This window comes from Hemibagrus wyckioides, linkage group LG17, assembly GCF_019097595.1.
Source record: "Hemibagrus wyckioides isolate EC202008001 linkage group LG17, SWU_Hwy_1.0, whole genome shotgun sequence".
NCBI classification, from domain to species: Eukaryota; Metazoa; Chordata; class Actinopteri; order Siluriformes; family Bagridae; genus Hemibagrus; species Hemibagrus wyckioides.
In genome coordinates this window covers 24,128,250-24,144,098 of record NC_080726.1, presented here as the reverse complement: position 1 = coordinate 24,144,098, position 15,849 = coordinate 24,128,250, and the positions used below count along the sequence as shown (strand labels likewise).

Here is a 15,849-nt window from a genome sequence, read left to right as displayed (position 1 = left end):
TATATATATATATATATATATATATATATATATATATATATATATATATATATATATATATGTAGGGGCAGCACAGTGGCTTAGTGGGTTCAAATCCCAGGTTCGAACAGGCAGGGGCCTTTCTGTGTGGAGTTAGCATGTTCTCCCCGTGCCTGTGTGGGTTTACTCCGGTTTACTCCCACAGTCCAAAAACATGTAGGTTGATTGGTAATTCTAAATTGCCCATAGGAGTGTGTGTGAGTGTGTGGTTGTCTGTCTATATGTGGCCCTGTGATGGACTGGTGACCTGTCCAGGGTGTACCCCTGCCTTTCACCCAATGTGTGCTGGGATAGGCTCCAGCAGACCCCTGTGACCCTAATTAGGAATAATAGAAAATGGATGGATTTATATATAGGTATATCTGAGAAATTTCTTTGGACAGGTCTGAAGAGTTTCTGTAGATGTCTTCCGTTTCAGCACAGTTAGCACTGGGCGGAGTCAGCGACGATGGGCGTGGCCATATGTGTTTATGATTCAATCTGTGAACGTAAACATTTCCGCATCAGGGCGGGGCGCGTGCAGTTGCAAAGGCTTTCTTCCAGTAAATTATTTAATCTGCCGTCGCGCCGATAAAAAATACAGACCATTATATAATCCTGAGCGGTCACTCGATTCATCTGCAGTGTATATTGTTCTAACACATGCGATTATGGGCAGCTGCTTGACTGTAGGACCGAATGAAGCCCTCGTTGTATCAGGTATGTTAGCTAGCACACTAGCCGTTACCTTTCTGCTGGGAATTAGCGAGCGAAGCTAACCCTCTCGACACTCGAAACTTAGCTAGCTGCTTAAAAATCCCCAAGACTATCATATATAAATTAATAAACGTTTTTTTTTAAGTGTGTCTTCATGGATAAGCGGCGTGTGTTTTTCTAACAGGATGTTTTTATGTTTGATTAGAGGGAGGTACAGGATATTGCTATCTGTTGAACCTTTCCGTTTTTTTTCTGAATCAAAACCAATTAAAGGGTTAATTAAGATCATCAATAATCTACAAGTCTTCATGGATTCATATCACTGACATGCACTGTAAATGAGAATAATCATAAAAGCAGAAATAGACACACAAGAGTGTTTTAAAAAGCACGAATTGCTTGTATAGTAAAAAACAAAACAAAAAAAAAAACAGGTGAGGTTTTGAAGATGCAGTTGGTCATTTAATATAAAATGAATGCAGGAGTAAATAAATAAACACACACACACACACACACACACACACTTGAAAGCCACAACAAATTTACACCAACCCCTAACACAATTTACTACAAGTTCTTAAAGCTGTGATCTCAAACTGCACAGGAATAGAAACAGAGTTGTGTTTATTTGATGGAGTGTCCAGTGCACTTGAGTTGATGTGTATTTTATAACACTGCATGGACCTTATCACCTACAGAAACTGCACAATGTACATCTCAAGGTTTTCAGCCCAACAAGAGTACTGCATCAGCGAAATATATATATATATATATATATATATATATATATATATATATATATATATATATATATATAAATTCTTCTGCCAGAGACTGCTTCAGATAACAAGGAAAATAAATATAAATGATATAATCTATATATACAATTGTATTCAAAAGTACAAAAAATATTCAAAAATGGAAAAATAAATAAATATTAAATTTATAAATATATAAAATAATAAAGTAATAAATATTTTATATATACAAAATGTATACAAAATAGATAGATAGATAGACAGACAGACAGATAGATAGATACTTTATTCATCCCAAAGGGAAATTTAAAGATTCCAGCAGTATCCACAAGCACAGGTAATAAATAAAATAAGAAGGAATATAACAAAAAATAGTAAATACCCAAATTTAAGGGTACAAAAATATAACAAAAAATATAACAAATAACAAAATATAACACAAAAATATGACAAATAACCTATAATAAAATAAATCTAACAAAAGTACTAAATACAGAGATTTAAGAAATATAAGATACAAAAACAAAAAAACTAGTGTGTATTGAAGAGTTCTGTACAAACCGGAATGTATGGTGTGTAGTGTGGAACTAGAACATATTGCACATGGTATCATATTAACGTGCATTGTAATGATTTGATATTGCATGCAAAACATAAATTCCATCAGAATTCTGTCCGAAATAACGATAAAATGCATTGTAGAAATTGAGACCTGAAATCCTACACTAAAAACAATCATTAATCCATAAGAGATCCACTGAGAGGCACGGACGTGTATAGGGTCATTAAATGAGACTTTTTCCAAGGTTGTTCCACCAAAAGACGCAGTTCTTCTGTTCAGTAATTCTGACTGAAGCTTCCGGCTGGTGTTTTCTAGGTGGCTGTTGTGGGTCGGACCAGAAGACTTACGTGGTTGGAGGATGGGCCTGGGCATGGTGGTTCCTGTCAGATGCACAAGCGTAAGTCTTGAATCTAATCATCTAGCGTCATACCTTAATTAATCGATGACTTGATTAATTAATTAGGTAATTAATGAGTCACAAATAAACAAGCTCACTAACATGGTACATCTGTTAAGTCAGGATGATATTATTTTTCTTATAACAGCGCAGTCTGGAGTTTTATGCTAGGTTTAATGTTATGGAACACACATGACTCAAGTCAAGTCCTTATGTCTTTCATTTTACCCAGAAACTGTGATAATAGGGTTTCCTTTGGATGTAGTAGCTTAGTGGTTAAGGTGTTAGTCTACTGATCAGAAGGTTGTGAGTTTGAATCCCAGTTCCACCAAGCTGCCACTGCAGGGCCCCTGAGCAAGGCCCTTAACCCTCGAATGCTCAGTTGTATAAAATGGGATGAATAGTAACTCGCTCTGTATAGGCACATCTACCAAATGGCAGAAATATATAAAGATATATTTGTTAAACACTACCTTTTGTTAATGTGTTCATTACTTTTTTTAATGTTGAGCATTCGCTTTTAAACCCCTGTGTAGGAACTGTTACTGTAGACGCAAGAGCATATTTAGACACAAGTGCATTTATATGAACTTTTCCATTGTCTGACTTGTGTTGTACAGAAATAATGCACACAATAAAGCACTCATGGAGCTCATCCTCCACAATGTCCACTGCACTCATGGAGCTCATCCTCCACAATGTCCACTGCACTCATGGAGCTCATCCTCCACAATGTCCACTGCACTCATGGAGCTCATCCTCCACAATGTCCACTGCACTCATGGAGCTCATCCTCCACAATGTCCACTGCACTCATGGAGCTCATCCTCCACAATGTCCACTGCACTCATGGAGCTCATCCTCCACAATGTCCACTGCACTCATGGAGCTCATCCTCCACAATGTCCACTGCACTCATGGAGCTCATCCTCCAAAATATAGCATCTAGGATTCCCACAGAAAATAGTCAAAGTGGTCAAACAAAGATTTTCATGATCCCCTCCGAAAGTAATGGAACAGCAAGGCCAAGTCTTTTGTTTTCCCTATACACTGAAGACACTTGAGTTTGAGATCAAAAGATGATTATGAGGATGTGAGAATTTCAGCTTTCACATTTCCTGGTATTTGCATCAAGATGGGTTAAACAATATGATCCACAAAAGATCTGGAAACAAAATTAACCTAATAAAGCATGGAGAAGACTACAGTGGCGGTAGTGTCATGGCTGGGCTTGCATGGCTCAGTAATATTTATTGATGATGTAACTCGTGATGGTGGCAGCAGAATGAATTCAGAAGTCTACATTTTCCGATTTGACAGTTCAGCTAAGCTCTCTGGTATAACTCTTATCGTCATGCTGTTAAGATCAACAGATGCTTTATAACCTGGTTACTAGTCGGGTTATATTAAAGCAGCTGTGGCCATGCTGTTAATTTGTTATTCATAGCCATGGGATCAGTATGCTAGAAGTCACCAATGAAAGAACCAAGAAAGAACAAAACGCTGTTGACTTGAAACAAAACGTCTTATTAGGTAGACGTGTGTCACTGTGCTGTGATGCAGCTCGCTGCTGTAACTATATCATGTGCTACTCGTTCTGTATCCCAACATCCTCTGAACCACACACACGCTGGCATTTACTAGGAAAGTTAATTAGAGCGGAAACATGATCTTTTCTGAATGAGATCTGTGGAAACACTTGACGGAACCAAGCAATTGGCTCAGTGTAAAGCTGTCGTATAAAAACCTCTTGTTCATTATAAACTGTCACCTTGTAGTGAAACGTATCAGGAGAAAACAAAGATGCTCACCAGGCCCCAAGATAATGTGTCTTCTGTGTAGTGTGAAGAGAAAACACCACACTTCAAAGCCAAAATGCTGGCCAGTGAATTGGAGACGTTGGTGATGTTTTAATTCAGACACCTTGCTATAAACTGATAAAGATTTTAGGGTCATCATATATACTTATTTGTGTTTGTATTAATGTACTTAAGATAAAAAGGTGTATGAACACACAGTGCATCTCAGTTTCCTGTGTATGGGGCTGGATAGCTGTAGACCAGTCAGAGTGGCCATGCTGACCCCTATAGACCACCACATGTCAGGATCAGAACAGGACCATGGCACAATGGAAGAACATGAACTGGTCTGATGAATGTATATATACACGTGTGGTCACTACCTGAAGAAGACATGGAACCTTGATGGGAAGAAGGCAGAGACAGAATGATGCTCTGGGTAATGTTCTGCTGGAAAACTCTCTGTCCTGGAGTTCATGTGTCTGTTACTTGGACACCAGACCAGACCAGGTCCACCCCTTCATGGCAACAGTATTCCCTAATGGCAGTGTTCTCTTTCAGCATGATAATGCTTCCTGCTACACTGCAGAAAGAGTTCAGTGATGGTTTGAGGAACAACAAAGTTGAACTTGAATCTAACCATCTAGTGTCATACCTTAATTAATCGATGACTTGATTAATTAATTAGGTAATTAATGAGTCACAAATAAACAAGCTCACTAACATGGTACATCTGTTAAGTCAGGATGATATTATTTTTCTTATAACAGCGCAGTCTGGAGTTTTATGTTAGGTTTAATGTTATGGAACACACATGACTCAAGTCAAGTCCTTATGTCTTTCATTTTACCCAGAAACTGTGATAATAGGGTTTCCTTTGGATGTAGTAGCTTAGTGGTTAAGGTGTTAGTCTACTGATCAGAAGGTTGTGAGTTTGAATCCCAGTTCCACCAAGCTGCCACTGCAGGGCCCCTGAGCAAGGCCCTTAACCCTCGAATGCTCAGTTGTATAAAATGGGATGAATAGTAACTCGCTCTGTATAGGCACATCTACCAAATGGCAGAAATATATAAAGAAATAATGTGTTCATTACTTTTTTTAATGTTGAGCATGCGCTTTTAAGCCCCTGTGTAGCAACTGTTACTGTAGACGCAAGAGCATATTTAGACACAAGTGCATTTATATAACATATTCCCTAATGTCAGTGTTCTCTTTCAGCATGATAATGCTTCCTGCTACACTGCAGAAAGAGTTCAGTGATGGTTTGAGGAACAACAAAGTTGGCTTGGCCTCCAGATTCCCCAGATCTTAATCTGATCAAGAATCTCTGGGATGTGCTGGACAAAAAGGTCCAATCCATGGAGGCTCCACCTCACAGCTTACAGGACTCAAAGGATTTTCTGCTAATGCTTTGGTTCCAGATACCACAGCACACCTGCAGAGATGGCTCAGGGCTGTTATGGTGGGAGAAGGGTACATGCATTATATTAGGCAGGTGGTTTTAATCTTGTGGATGATTGGTGTACACTGATATGGGTTTATTTTAAACAGTTATCCAGATTATTGTCACAATTTCTGAATATTATGAGACGAGTCATATGAGATCTTTAGCATGGTACAGAGGTGGACCACAGATTATTTCGTTGTCCAATTTATGCTTTTAATGTCGTCCATTAGGTGAAGGCAACCACTTCTACCACTACTAATTGAATATATACTTATTGTGAAATTAAATCTGTTTTAGATAAAAAAAAAGCATCGATTTAGGGGAAATTCATTTATTTTACTGGAACATTCTAGATCAAATCTAATCAGCAAATGGAATTTTTTTAATCACTCTCATTAGAGACTTCTAGCACACCACATGGTTATGCTTTACTGGTCTTATTAGTGCTGTCTGGATCCATTATCTCAAACGATTTATCATCTGATGCCTGGCTTTAATAAAGCGCTCATTTGGAGTGTCATTAGGAATTCCAAGGAAAATTCTAACAAGGTTTAGTTTTCCTTAAATATTTAGCATTTTCTGTTGTGATTGTCGCAGAAATGTCACTGTTACCATTGAAGTTGCTTATAATTCAGTAAATTATCCAGTTTAACTACATTGTTTAATTTATAAACGAATGCTATGTTTTATCCATTTATGCACTGCAGTTAAAACTGAAATAAAGCAGAAGAAAGTGCTGTTACTTTACAGGACCTCATATACATCATGCGCCTGCATTAAATACCAAATGACTCTGGCCTTTTGTAACACTGATTTTTTTTTTTTAATAACACTATTTTATCCCCCCACAGACTTACACTTGAGATAATGACTTTACAACCCAAGTGTGAAAGTGTGGAGACGGCAGAAGGAGTGGCCATCACGGTCACTGGAGTGGCTCAGGTACGCAAAACAGGATGAAATGATGACATGACATGATGAAATGTCCCTAGGTACATCGTGGGTATGTTCGATGCACAATTATGTACAGAGTGAAACGATGGGGATGTTCCAGCTAGGTGTTTAGGAACAGACACCCAGAAATTGAACAGCATGTGTGTCATACCACATGCTTAAAAATGGCAAAAAGATTAGAAAGCTGTGAAAGATAAGATGACCTTCTCGGGTGTAGAACTGCAGATATGTCCTTTCACTCAAGCAAAAGAAAGAGACAACAAGACTCTGTACTTATCCAGGCATTGTTGTTGACACTGTAATTATGCAAATAACAAGAAGGGGTAAGGCAGGGTTATGGAATGTATGAAAGTCAAATATGAAAAGTCTTTACAAATCTGTCTGTCTGTTTAACTGCCTGCCTGTTTGTCTATCTGTCTGCCTGCCTGTATGTCTGTCTGTCTGCCTGCCTGTATGTCTTTCTGCTTGTCTGCCTGCCTGTTTGTCTATATGCCTGTCTGTCTGTCTGCCTGTCTGTCTGCCTGTTTGTTTGCCTGCCTGTCTGTCTGTTTGTCTGCCTGTGTGTCTGTCTTTTGTACTGTAGAATGTTTTGTTTACAAAGTAGAAACTTGTGCTTAATTCAGTTTCACACAGTTGAATTTTTGCTTTGTTTTTTACACAGAAATAAGTTTTTATCAGTCATAAATTTTTCATCAGCAAAAAATATTCCAAGAATCAAATTGAATCCTGAAGCCAGTATCGTGAATGTAATGGACCCTTGAACAGATGGTGGTCATTATATCACACCCCTGGATAGAAGTGGATTATATTCACATCATGTGCATATAAATGAATAAATATTTACCATCGCTTTACCCCAACACTGATCAGGTGAAGGTTATGACGGACCGTGACCTGCTGGCTATTGCTTGTGAGCAGTTCTTGGGGAAGTCTGTTATGGAAATCAAGGCTGTGGTCCTGCAAACCCTGGAAGGGCATTTACGCTCCATTTTAGGTGAAACATTTACTACAAATGTACTGTTGTTTTGTTTTATTTCAGGCATTACAAATAATCTGTTTGCTGCTTCTAATCATTTCCAGGTACTTTAACAGTTGAACAAATCTACCAGGACAGAGACAAGTTTGCCCAGCTGGTACGTGAGGTCGCAGCACCAGATGTGGGCCGAATGGGCATCGAGATCCTGAGCTTTACCATTAAAGTAAGAATCGAAACTGCAGTGAAGATCTGGCGTTGTGTCAAACTTCACTGTATCAATTCAGTTTCACTCCTGATCCTCTGTAAATGGTCTAACTGGGGATGTGGTAGAGTAGTGGTTAAGGTGTTGGGCTACTGACCAAAGTTCCCATGACCACCAAACTGCCCCTGCTGGGCCCCTGAGCAAGGCCCTTAACCCTCAGTTGCTCAGTTGTATAAAAAATGAGATAAAATGTAAGTCACTCTGGATAAGGGTGTCTACCAAAATGCTGGAAATGTAAATGATTATTTGGAAAATGAACAAAAATGGCCTGACTTTTTCTTTAGCATAAAAAAAAATAAAATAATGGAAAGCATCAGTTCTGGTTGTGGTGGTAAGATTTCTTGATCCTACTGCAGTAATTAATCTTGTTTCTTGGTGTAAATGTACAAGTAAAGCCTGAGTTTTTGAAATGAAATGGATTTATTATTAAGAAAATAAAAAAAGTATGAAGTTGACTAAGTCCTGGTGTTTTCCTGCAGGATGTGTACGATAAGCTGGACTACCTGAGCTCGCTGGGGAAAACTCAGACGGCCGCTGTGCAGAGGGACGCAGACATCGGTGTAGCCGAAGCAGAAAGAGACGCCGGGATCAGAGTAAGAGCTTTTCCCATCAAAGTAGTTCCGGCACAGATCACCCTCTCTATTCAATTATGGATTTTATCAAACACACGCTTCCATTTGCCGTGCCCAGGAAGCTGAGTGCAAGAGAGAAATGATGGACGTGAAGTTCTTAGCCGACACCAAAATGGCCGACTCCAAGAGGGAGCTGGAGCTGCAGAAAGCATCGTTTAACCAGGAAGTGAACACCAAGGTCAGGATAAATCCTCACTGTTCATTCACCTAAGGTACAGGAAATACGAGAACAGGATATCTGACATGAGCGCAACAGCGGGTACAATACAATGCAGTCTTCTATATAAACTAAAGCACGAATAGATGAGTGAACGGAAATGACGAGTAGATGCAAATACTCTTATTACTTTAAATAATATTGTCCGGGGATATCCAGCTCAGTGTCTCTGACATGCTGAGGCTCAGACTGTGTGCCAGAATCAAGTAAGAAACAGAATCTGAAATTTTTTCCCTTACACACCGTTACGTTTTCTAAATTTTATCTGATTATGTTAACTTGCTGAAACCTGCTTCACAAAAAGTCCTGTTGTCTTATAGAATAGCAGCTTTAAGCCCTGTTCCATCACCAGCCTCCCTTTATTTTCTGTTTCAGGAGGCGAGTGCAGGTGAATGGTTTAAATAAAGGGACAGCAAACAGTCCAGAATAGTAAGCAAACTCGGACTGGTTAAAGTGAGGTGACGGTACAAACCGGGAAAGCAGCATGCCTTGGTTTATTCAGAATGGAGTGTAACTGATCATATGCTTAACACTGAACAAAGACGCACAAGGGTTTAATGAATAAACTAATTAAAGGGCAGATACAAGCAATAATGATATATAAGGGGAAACAACCAATGACAGGACATGGGAGGAGACAAGACCAGAATCAAAACAAACACACGTGGAGACATAAACAAACAGAACAATCACATGCAGTAGTGCTGTGAGCTGCAGTGCTCGCTGAACAGCTCGGCTCGCAGCGCTCAGCACCAGGGGGAGATCCTTCACACCGACCAACACTAACCACAGAGCTTCAGTAACAAAAACAAATAATCATCAACTTATGGCCAATCAGAATTGAGAATAATAAAAGAATTTAAACTGTAAAAAATATGAGTATAGGTAGTTCATATATACACTGACCATAACGTCCACTTCTGTTTGTGACCGAGCAGAAAGCAGAGGCTCAGCTGGCGTACGAACTCCAGGCAGCAAAGGAACAACAGAAGATCCGTCTGGAGGAGATCGAGATCGAGGTGGTGCAGAGGAAGAAGCAGATTACCATCGAGGAGAAAGAGATCGACAGGACGGAGAAGGAGCTGATCGCTATCGTCAAGCGTCCTGCCGAGGCCGAGGCTTACAAGCTGCAGCAGCTGGCTGAGGGCCAGAAGTGAGTTCACTTATAAATCGACTTGTCTCTTGAGCATCTTCTTCCAATTCTAATCTTTTTGTTCTCTGTATAATTAAAATGCTAATGTTTAAAATGACAAAGAAGCGTTTCGTTTGCGCACAAGGATGAAGAAGGTGTTGATCGCACACGCAGAGGCGGAGAAGATCCGGAAGATCGGAGAGGCCGAGGCCAAATCTATCGAGGCGGTGGGCAAAGCTGAGGCAGAGAAAATGAGGCTGAAGGCAGAAGCCTACCAGCAGTATGGAGACGCAGCCCAGACTGCTCAAGTATTAGAAGCACTGCCAAAGGTGAAGGAACTGTTTTTGGAATTTGGCTTTCATTTCACTCCATGCTGTCCAGCTGACTTTAGTAACTAATAGTAAACTTTCAGAATGAACTCTGAATGCCTGAAATTCTTTATATTCTGATTTTGGTGATAATGTGCTGATGAGGTTGTGTGTGTGTGTAGATTGCTGGCAAAGTGGCTGCACCTCTGTCCAAAACCAGTGAGATCGTGATTCTAAGTGGAGAAGGCAGTAAAGTGACGGGGGAAGTTAATCGCCTACTGGCTGAGCTACCTGTGACCGTTAATGCACTTACAGGAGTGGATCTGACCAAGGTGAGAATCCATGCAGTTAAAGAAGCCTTTATTATCGCTACACATACATCACAGCACAGTGGAATTCTTTTCTTTGCATATCCTAGCTAAGGAAGTTGGGGTTATAGCGCAGGGGCAGCTATGATACAGCACCCTGGAGGAGGGAGGGATAAGGGCCTTGCTCAATTGTCCAGCAGTTGGCAGCTTAGTGGTGCTTGGTCTTGAACCCTGACCTTCCAGTCAACAACCCAGAGCCTTAACCACTTTAGCTACCACCACCCCCTGTTTTAAATGATGACACAGCAGGCGTGAGGTCCAGATTCTCCATGGCCAAGTCAATAACTGCATACTAGTGTACTAAGAACTGTATTACAACAACTGAGGTAGAAAAGGGTTTTTGCAGGACAGAAGCCACTGATCATGACAACAAACAGCTGCCTATAACATTTAACTCGTGTCCAGCACAGAGCTCTGACTCCACTGAACCCCGGTGCTATAAACAGGAACAAGATCTCCTCACCCAATATCAGTGTCTGATCTCACTAATGCTCTTGTGGCTGAATGAACACAAATCCCCACAGCCACACTCCAACATCTAGCGGAAAACCTTCCCAGAAGATTATATCATCAATGGTGGCATTAAATCTGGGGATGAAGTGAACCAGCGCTGAACTTCTGAGTGTGCGAAAATACAAATACAATACAAACACCATTGAAATACTGTTTTATATTCAGGAAAGTTAGGATATTTATACGTTGCTCAATAGCTCTTGGTTACGTAATTCCACTTGACTATACGCAGCAGTACACTGATCAGGCATAACATTATGACCACCTGCCTAATATTGTGTTGGTCCCCCTTTTGCTATCAAAACAGCCCTGATCCATCGAGCCATGGACTTCACTAGATCCCTGAAGGTGTGCTGTGGTATCTGGCACCAAGATGTTAGCAGCAGATCCTTTAAGTCCTGTAAGTTGTGAGGTGGGGACTCCATATAGGACTTAAAGGATACTTTTGATGGATACTGACCACTGCAGACCTGGAACACGCCACAAGTGCTGCAGTTTTGGAGATGCTCTGATCCAGTGGTCTAGCCATCACAATTTGTCCCTTCATCAAACTCGCTCAAATCCTTACGCTTGTCCATTTTTCCTGCTTCTAACACATCAACTTTGAGGACAAAATGTTGACTTGCTGCCTAATATATCCCACCCACTAACAGGTGCCATGATGAGGAGATCATCAGTCTTATTCATGTCATCTGCTCACTGCTCACAGTGTTCTACCTGATCAGTGTATAAAGGACATTATAATATAATATTATAATCACACTATCCAGTGTAACCCAAATGAGGATGTGTTTCTCAAGGTTTCTTTGTCATATTGTCTCAGGGAGTTTTCCCCCTCGGCGTTGTTGCCCCTGGTTTGTTCATTAGGGATTAATCTAAATGTAAACATTAAACTTTCTCATTTTTATTCTGGCGACACTCATAATAATCCCCAGGTTTGAGTGAGTGTGTGAATGTGTGTATGACATCCTGCAGTGCGTTAGAATCCCATCTCATGTGTAAATCCTTTCTCACGTCCAGGATAGATCCCGGACCTTGAATAAAGTGGGTTCCTGAAGATTGAATGAATGAATGAATGAATAAATACGCAAGCATTAACACATTTTTAGCAATAACTGCCACATACCTAACTAGCTAAATAAGCCCAATTTATTAATGATGACCTAAATGATTTAGATCTTTTCATTAGCTGCAACTAAACAACCTGAAATTTTCACCACGTTGTTTTGATTTCAACACGTTATATCAGCAGTGTTATGACGTTTGTCGTACAGTATGTGTGAGTTGTCTTAAGCTATATTTTAATTCAGCAAATCTGTTAGGACATCAGTCATTGACACATATCATTACCACGCACAATAAAATAGGATCTTTTAAAGACCTTTTGAAAAAACACGGATACGAGGCTCAGACCCGAGTGGCTCAGTCTAAATTGAATCTTTTATATCGTCTTTTTGTAGGAGTTGACTAAATTATTACACACCTTGCATTTTTGTTTTTGCTGAAAAACATTTTTCATGACTAACAATAATGAACCAAAGCATCAGTATTAATTTGAGTCCATTCCCCTTTTCCCCCCAGATCCCTCTGCTGCAGAAGATGACCAATGCTCAAGCCTGAGACCTGATGACGTTAGAGCCCTCTTCCTCTCAATATGTTTTATGCACTCACTATGAATGCCTTTGGAACACTAAACGTTAAACTAGCGAAGTGACTTCTGAAACTTCAGAAGTGATTTCCGATGCCTCTGGTGCCTTAATGTTTTATAGGACCAGAATATTTGCATGTACTGCTGCTCCTCATTCCCTCTTCATGTTTGTATGTTGTTATTTATTTATTTGTGAGTGATTGGGTGCATATACAGTGCATATGGACAGATAATGACATACAGGTTTTTTCATTGTAGCAATGTATTTTATATGCATGTGAACCCATGTCATCAGTTAAAGTATTTTTAGTATTTTTTTTTTTATAGGTCATTTTTGTGATATGTTTAGCTGCCCGTAGTGCAGCTGCTGATGTTCTAGAGCTTAGAGTTATTCAGGAAATACAAAAATTGCCACCTGCATTAAAAGTCTACAGAGAGTACTGTTTCAAGGCGTAACTTCTGTACTCTTGGATGCAATCAACCAAGTGCTACTTCTTCCCTCCTTCAGCCTATATGGATAGCTGTATAATTAAAGTCGATCTCAGATATTCCTGCATGGAATATTATCTTCTCAAGTTTAAAACCTTTTGCGTTTTCTTAGGGATCGACTTGATGATTTTTTAGCTCTGGACGGGAAATGTGTCATGGATCCAGAGGTTTTCTCGGTGTGGAAATTCTAATCTAATATCACTGGTCTAATTCCAGGTCTGGTAAATATGTGACCTATAAGACATATTACTATATTTTACATTAGACAGAACAAGTTGTTTTTAATCCATAATACGGGATACATTCCAGGACCTCTGTCATTTTTCTAAATCATTTTTCTTCTACACTTAACGTCGTGTCACGTTGTATGTATATTCATGAAAGTATCTACACGATATCTGTGATCTGTCACTGTGAAAGTTCTGTCCTTTTCTTCTGTTAGAATTTATTGATGTGAGTAGATGTGCCACACTCAGTTGTGTTGCGAGCGGCAGTAACACTTATACTCATTGTTTTATTTTATTTCTTATAAACCGATGCTTACTACAGACAATGAAGCCAAGAAATCATTTATTCTTCATTTATGTGAAACTGATAACCAAAAACACACACACACACACACACACAATACATTAGAGGCAACCATTTTGCCTTTCTTTTTTTTTTTTGACAAAGTATTTGCTTAAACAAGTTTTTAAAAAGGTCATTGTTCAAGCCTGCTCTGAAATTTGAGTGAAGATTTCCTGCATAGGTTTCAGGGCTGATTTATGTTATTACTTGAGCTTTGGTCTCTACTGTATAGTCAGGACTGTTAAAGCCATAGCATAATGGATCCATTCATTTATTTTAGATGATGTGTCATTTATATGGCATTATCCTCTGAAATGTATTGTTATGCTTTCGAAAAACTTCTAGGACATTTCTTCAGACTCCAATGGCAAAATGTTTTCTGTGTTCTATATTAGACCTCACCCTAAAATGTACCAAGGTTTTTACTGACATTTACCTGTGCATGGTACTTTTGCATGTGTGTTCAAATTAAATAAATGTTAAGTGCTCAGATTTCAGTCTGTATGAATTCCTTCTAAGATGAGCAACAGGAAAGGAAAAACATCTTTATACTGAAAATAATGTTATAATCTGTATACTGGATGCTTCTGATTTGTAGACATGGCAGAGAAGTTAACCTCGGTGTATGTGATGCTGCAGCTGTTTGGGTAAGACTACTTTCAACTACTTTCTGTCCTTAAAAACAATTAAATAACATTACATAACTAATAATCTCCTCATCATGGCACCTGTTAGTGGGTGGGATATATTAGGCAGCAAGTGAGCATTTTGTCCTCAAAGTTGATGTATTAGCAGGAAAAATGGACAAGCGAAAGGATTTGAGCGAGTTTGACGAAGGGACAAATTGTGATGGCTAGACCACTGGATCAGAGCATCTCCAAAACTGCAGCTCTTGTGGGGTGTTCCCGGTCTGCAGTGGTCAGTATCTATCAAAAGTGGTCCAAGGAAGGAACAGTGGTGAACCGGGGACAGGGTCATGGGTGGCCAAGGCTCATCGATGCACGTGGGGAGCGAAGGCTGGCCCGTGTGATCCGATCCAACAGACGAGCTACTGTTGCTCAAATTGTTAATGTTAAAGTTAATGCTGGTTCTGATAGAAAGGTGTCAGAATACACAGTGCATGAAGGCTGTTTTGGCAGCAATAGGAGGATTAACAATATTAGGCAGGTGGTCATAATGTTATGCCTCCTACTTCTTCTTTTGGCTTTTCCCTTCAGGGGTCACCACAGCGAATCGTCTCTCTCCACCTCTCCCTATCTTCTGCATCCTCAGGTCATAATGTTATGCCTGATCAGTGTAAATCAGGCAGCTAGATATGACTAGACCAGACACTTCTAGACGATTTATAACGGCTGAAATAAAGCTAATGTTTATTTTGACTAGATAGAGAAGAATTCAGAGGGCAGAGGGATAATTACAGTGATGATCTGAAAAAAGAAAAAAAAATCTGCTTTTATCTCCTGAATTGCAGCATGGAGATTGGATGGGTGTGTCTGTCACATGGAACCTATTTTAAGACCGCTTTATCTCACCCTATTTTAATCTTGTTTTCTGCAGCCATGTCAACTTCTGATTATCTGCTTTAATTAGCTTGCATGACTCCATTGTGGTAATTTCCTGTTTATTTTTTTGCAATCAAGACTCTCTTGGATGTGGGTAATGATACAGTGTCACTGTGGTATCACTGTTCTGTTGTGTTTCAGCTTGGTGCTTGAAGCCCTTTGGTGTGTACAACATATCCATTAATGCTACTCGAAATAGCTGCATCGTTGTTTGCTCAAGGTTCACTGTATTTTAATCATTGTCTCAGTGCTGCACAGTTTATTAAACCTGCTGGAGGTAGGTCTTAGATTATACCACATAGTTAATGTAAACATCAAAAATACTCACTTAATAATGAAGGTTGGCTTTATAGTATAATTGCTAGGTTGTGAGCGTAATCATCACCTCGTTTAGCTGCTAAAACTATTGAGCATCTGAGTCTTAGGAAAACACAACACAAATATCTTTGCTATAGATTTGTCAGATATCCTTACATAATCATTATACAACAAATCCTTTGCCTAGTGTACTGTCATATAT

The 15,849-nt window shown here is 39.5% G+C and overlaps 1 protein-coding gene across 2 annotated transcripts; it reads left to right on the top strand.

Moving 5' to 3' along the window:
• Nucleotides 1–529: 529 nt before the first annotated feature.
• Nucleotides 530–14,259, top strand: flot2b (flotillin 2b). Of its 2 annotated transcripts, XM_058413549.1 has the most exons (11): nucleotides 530–738; nucleotides 2,371–2,452; nucleotides 6,550–6,640; nucleotides 7,523–7,646; nucleotides 7,733–7,851; nucleotides 8,370–8,483; nucleotides 8,581–8,700; nucleotides 9,678–9,892; nucleotides 10,017–10,200; nucleotides 10,362–10,511; nucleotides 12,642–14,259. In XM_058413549.1, exons 1-11 carry the CDS (start codon nucleotides 690–692, stop codon nucleotides 12,678–12,680), a joined length of 1,287 nt encoding a protein of 428 aa, XP_058269532.1. In that variant the 5' UTR covers nucleotides 530–689; the 3' UTR covers nucleotides 12,681–14,259. The 2 variants fall into 2 exon arrangements, with proteins under 2 accessions (XP_058269532.1, XP_058269533.1); XM_058413550.1 differs by lacking the exons at nucleotides 530–738; nucleotides 2,371–2,452 and adding an exon at nucleotides 2,484–5,742.
• The last annotated feature ends 1,590 nt before the right edge of the window (nucleotides 14,260–15,849 follow it).